The 5,334-nt window shown below is 37.3% G+C and overlaps 1 protein-coding gene across 1 annotated transcript in view; it reads left to right on the top strand.

Moving 5' to 3' along the window:
• Positions 1-5,334, top strand: part of si:ch73-105b23.6 (fibrillin-2) — a 134,914-nt gene that overhangs the window by 92,411 nt on the left and 37,169 nt on the right. Inside the window, exon 21 of the mRNA XM_043696763.1 lies at positions 3,883-3,903. Within this exon, the coding sequence (XP_043552698.1) occupies positions 3,883-3,903 (21 nt within the window). The remainder of the gene's footprint in view (positions 1-3,882; positions 3,904-5,334) is intronic.

The raw sequence follows: 5,334 nt of genomic DNA on the forward strand, positions 1-5,334 counted from the left end.
TCCGCCCCCTCTGCCCACCTCCCTGTCTTTTCGATAAGTTGAAAACCTTTGGACGTTTAACTGCCAGTCCTGACCCCCTGTAACCACGTCTCTGTGATGCCTACCACATTATAATCATTCACGATGATCTGTGCCATTAGTTCATCTGCTTTGTTACGAATGCTACGAGCATTCAGGTAAAGTGCCTTAATGTTAACTTTCTTATCATTAGAGATATAGGAAGTCATAAGATGTCCTAAGTTATCCTTCCTTTTTGCTGCATTCCCAGTCTGTCTCAAGTATAAATCTGCCTGCACAAATGCTATCCTGCCGCTTATCTTTCCATTTAACTCCATACTCCCTGTCGCTTTCAGATTCCCTTCCCCCCAACTTATATACAAGGACAAATTTTCTGACTTATCATAAATAAAATCATGAAAATTCTACTAGTTATTATACATTACAAGTGTTAAGCTTGCAAGAACATTAATGTGGTTTGAAGCAAGCTTCCTGTTTGATTAGTAATTTAATGATATCGTAAAAAAGTTTAAGGTGATATGATGGTGTATCTAATTGTGCCAATGATAATTACAATACACTCGTAATGAATTTTTAACAGTGCGATGTGCATGCACATACGCCTGGATCTTAGCGAAAACTCCAATGGTGATTAATTCCTTCAGTTAACATGGCCATTTTTGTAGAAAGGGCCTAGTTCTGGTGCGATGCTTTTAAAACTGGAACAAACTTCACAGAAATCTTGTTGTGCTGAATACAGTTTTCATACTGCATTGAAAAAAAGCACAGTTGATTGATAACTCTAAGCCTGAAATCTTTGTCATTTACTTTCCCTAATATCATGATTACAATGCATATGCCTTTAGCTGCCTAATTTTATTCTTAATTGTAACTTTTAAATTTTTGTTTTGTGTCCTTTTTAAAATTCCTTTTTAACTTAATAAACACTCCTTTTGGACACATTTTGACATCAATCCTCGCCTTTGAAGTCACTTTTCGCTATGTAATTAAGAAAAAGTCAAAGTTTGTTGATTTGTTTATAGCAACATAAAAATGTTCAGAGCCCTCTTCTTGTAGAATCTATGACAATGATAAAAGTTTTATCCTTTGCCTTGATTATTGGTACTTCAATAGAGTCATCCCTGAGCCCTTCTTGTCTCCTGTTTCTGAAGTTTTCTACTATTAATTCAAGTGTCTAAATATGACTTTCATTGTGCCCTCCCCATGGTCTTGATTGTTCTGTAATAACAGCAGAATTGCGGAATACACTTTAGGTGAGGTTTAATCAATGCTTTATATAAATTGCTTTCTGAAATTTACAACACATCCTTTTCATAATACAAATGAAAACTGCATTTGCTATCTTTAAAAATGCCTCACAATCTGCTAATCCAGTCAGACACCTACCTACCAATCTCTTCAAATCCATCTCCTGCACTATATCCATTAGAATAAGACTTCACAGCTTATTTTGGAACTGTCTAAATTTAATATTTTGCATTTGTTTTAAAAATCATCATTTTTCACTCCTGCTTCCCAACATACCAAAATGTATCTGTATTTCATCAGTTTGTTCTCAGTTGTTTGTGAACTTGTTTAAATCTGAGAGTTCTATTTCGCTATCCACTTCCAAATCACTTACATATAACGTAAACAACAATGGTTCAGAACAAACCCCTTAAGCACTTTGCTGATCCATTTCCATAAAACAACCCATTCCTTCCATTGTTTCAGTCAATCTTCGATCCATTCTGAAGCTTCTGCTGTGTCTGCCAGGCTGGAAAACAATTCCTTTTGTTTCCTCATATTTTAGGTGTATAATACATGGACTTCAAGCTCAAACACTTGCTAAAAGATTTAAGTTAGGGAGAAAGGATAACTCTTTAGTCAGAAAAGCAAAGAAGCCATTGCTTTCCTTCTCAATTCATTCAGAAAATACCCTTAGTGGGTCATTGATTTCACAGCACCAGTGGAGACATCTGTGGGCTGGACTCATTCATTCCTCCCAATTGCAACTCCTATCGGAAACTAGGGAAACTGAATGAATTTATTATTTAATTCTCACTTCCATTTTCTGCTCATAATTTCTATTGAATTGAACTGAACAGTGATAGAATGGTTTATGAAATAATAAGAACATCCAAGTACTTTTAGTACAAGTGTGAAAATTGCACAATTAACTTTTCTGCAAGATCTGTTTATTTGTCTGTTTGAACTTCAGACGAGTCATTCCAGCTGGTCTAGAGTCAAGGAAAGGTACAGATGAGAATTGTTTACTGGTACAATGGATTGTATCAAATTGCTGAGTTTGAGTTGCATGCTATTATTACTCCTGCCAATTATTTCCATTGGTGCTGAATATTAGATTACAATCGCTCATAATAAAATTAATTCCAAACCCAGTTTAATGTAATTTTATAAGGACAAGAATTTGGCAAGATAGTGGATGGTGACAGTGTTTTATATATTTCACTCTTGTGAAATGAGTCACTGTCATACTTACATATTCGTTAGGAAGGTTTTGGAAAGGTTTTATGTTATTTTGTTCAACATTGACACTTTATATTCATGAATTCCCAAAAAAATCTAAATGTTGCTTGAGTTAATTGATGCTTAGTTTGACATACTTTTGGAGCAGTAGAAAACTAAAGAGACACATGGAATGGCCAAAAATGAATTCTTGAGCAACTTTTAAAAGACTCTCTTCCCTCCCTGAAATAATGCAAGAAGTATCAATCACATTGCCACATTGCTGCTGAGTAAAATGATCATTTTGCAGAGCTAGGCTTATCTTATTTTCATGTTTTCAGTGGATCATGCACCCATCAATAAGTTGAACAACACTGTCAGCACAGCCCCAGTTCACCTCTCTGAATCGTAAAGCTATGTTGCTTGGTAATACAGGATATGCTGTCAAAGTTTTCCATCTTGTACACATCAGTATAGATGCAAGAATGCCAAATTTCCAAGGGAGGAACAATTTGAGAAATGGGGTGCTGACTGGTTTTCAAGTGATCACTGATTAATTGAGCAAATTACTTTAGAGAAAGAACCAGGGAATAGTTTTCATGTAAATTCAAAGAAGTCATCATGACCAATCAGGCGTACCACCCATTCAGCCCCTGTTTCTATTGTAGTATTTCCCTTTGAAATTTGATATTCTTGCATCTGTCCTGATGAATGCAAGATGAAAAGCTTTAACAGCACATTTTCAGCAACAAAACTTGCAGTACCTGTGCTGGAAAAGAAAAAAATAAAAACTTGGGTGGCATGGTGGCACAGTGGTTAGCACTGCTGCCTCACAGTGCCAGAGACCTGGGTTCAATTCCAGCCTCAAGCGACTGACGGTGTGAAGTTTGCACATTCTCCCCATGTCTGCATGGGTTTCCTCCCACAGTCCAAAAATGTGCAGGTTAGGTGAATTGGCCATGCTAAATTGCCTGTAGTGTTAGGTGAAGGGGTAAATGTGGGGGGATGGGTTGTGCTTCGGCAGGTTGGAGTGGACTTGTTGGGCCGAACGGCCTGTTTCCACACTGTAAGTAATCTAAAATAACTTTTTTTGTGCTAAAGAACTTATTTACTAGGGTTTACAAAGAGAAAAGTCAAACTTGTTAATTTAGAAAGTTATGATAAATATGAAAGTTATGTAATAACAGTTCATATTTGGCATTAATAAATCAACCTACAGTGAATTGTAGAAATATTTCAGAATCCAGAACATACTTCTGCTTTCAAATTAGTTTGGTCATATTTTTGTCAATGAGAATTACTGAGACATTTTTCTTAAGCTTACAACATAGATATCTATTAGTACATTTTATACAAGCGTATTTTTCATTTTCCCTTCAACCATTTAATGATATACTCAATGGCTTCTTTTCACAGATGAACCAACAAATCCACCAGGTAAGTCCAAAATAAAATTGAATTGTAGATGCAAGAAGGTTGCTGTTAAACTTCACTTTGCCTGAGCAATGTTTGTGACACAGTAACAGGGGTTAGTGGGTGGAAACAATGGTGGTAACTCTCAAACAATGATAAGCCTTCACAAACACACACAGTGATCTCCCCAATCTCATTTGTGTCATTGCAGAGAAACACCAATTGGATTCTAGTACTTGAAGAAGAGAAGGAAGGGAAAATTGAAATCTAAAACATGGTTGCTTGGAATTTCTCTTGTACACCTCTATTTGATACAGATGGAGGTGGACCTGATAGGCATCTGACTTTTGCTGCATCCTTTGCTGATGGTCATACCTAACATTCAGTCAATGCGTTTTAATAGTGATTAAGAGCAGAAACCCTCACAGTATCTTATTCCCCTTCTTTGCTAAAAGTTAAATCAAACAATGGTACTTAATGGAGGTGATGGGAGCTTTGCCTGCTGTCTGGAATGATGGTGACAGCCCTGTATGGCCGCTTTCGGGAATGTCTGATAGATTAAATGCTATCAGGTGATTATTGCAACTTTTCTGAATTACCCAGCATCTTGGGGAAATTATGGTTCCTCACTGCTGTCTCCTTGGTAACAACATGTCCAAACAGAGTTGTTTTGCCAATAACTCTGGTATTATAAATTGATGTGATCAATTGACATCGGGCATTCTTCCGTTTGTCTTGATAAATGCGAGATGAAAAGCTTTAGGAACATGTTTCTCTTTTCAGCTGTGGCTGTTCCAATAAAGACTAAACAAGCAGGTCAATGGGTAGAAAGCAATACTTTTGTTTAAAGCAACTGTCATGATAGGCAGTGTATGAAGCTGTGAAATGTGAATCCTGCAGTATTGCTAAGTGTGTGTCAGTAGGGGAAGCTTTGGAAGCAATGATTAATCATTTAGAGAGATTGTCCTGGATTTTCTGATGGCCAGATAGTCAGTCTGCAGAAGAAGTGGGAATTGTGCTTCATGATCCTGTGGACTCTAGACACAGAAAACTTTTGTGGAATTGACCACAAAATCAAAGATTCTGAGTAGCAATTCCGCTGCAGACAGAATCCACCAACAGTATCCATTTAAATTGGAGAATTTGGAAGGTTCCTCTGAATTAAGTAAATAGTTAAATGATAGATTAAAAACCCAGTTGAATTCCTGGATGAGTATCAAATTGACCCCCGACTTAATTAAGATTCTAACCCCTACCTCAATTAAACCTTCCCTGACCCCTTACACTCCCCAGTGGCTGATCCAACCATCTGGATCAGTGGTGCTGGAAGAGCACAGCAATTCAGGCAGCATCCAACGAGCAGCGAAATTGACGTTTTGGGCAAAAGCCTTTCATCAGGAATAAAGGCAGAGAGCGTGAAGCGTGGAGAGATAAGCTAGAGGAGGGTGGGGGTGG

The sequence above is a fragment of the Chiloscyllium plagiosum genome, chromosome 9 (assembly GCF_004010195.1).
Source record: "Chiloscyllium plagiosum isolate BGI_BamShark_2017 chromosome 9, ASM401019v2, whole genome shotgun sequence".
NCBI lineage: Eukaryota > Metazoa > Chordata > Chondrichthyes > Orectolobiformes > Hemiscylliidae > Chiloscyllium > Chiloscyllium plagiosum.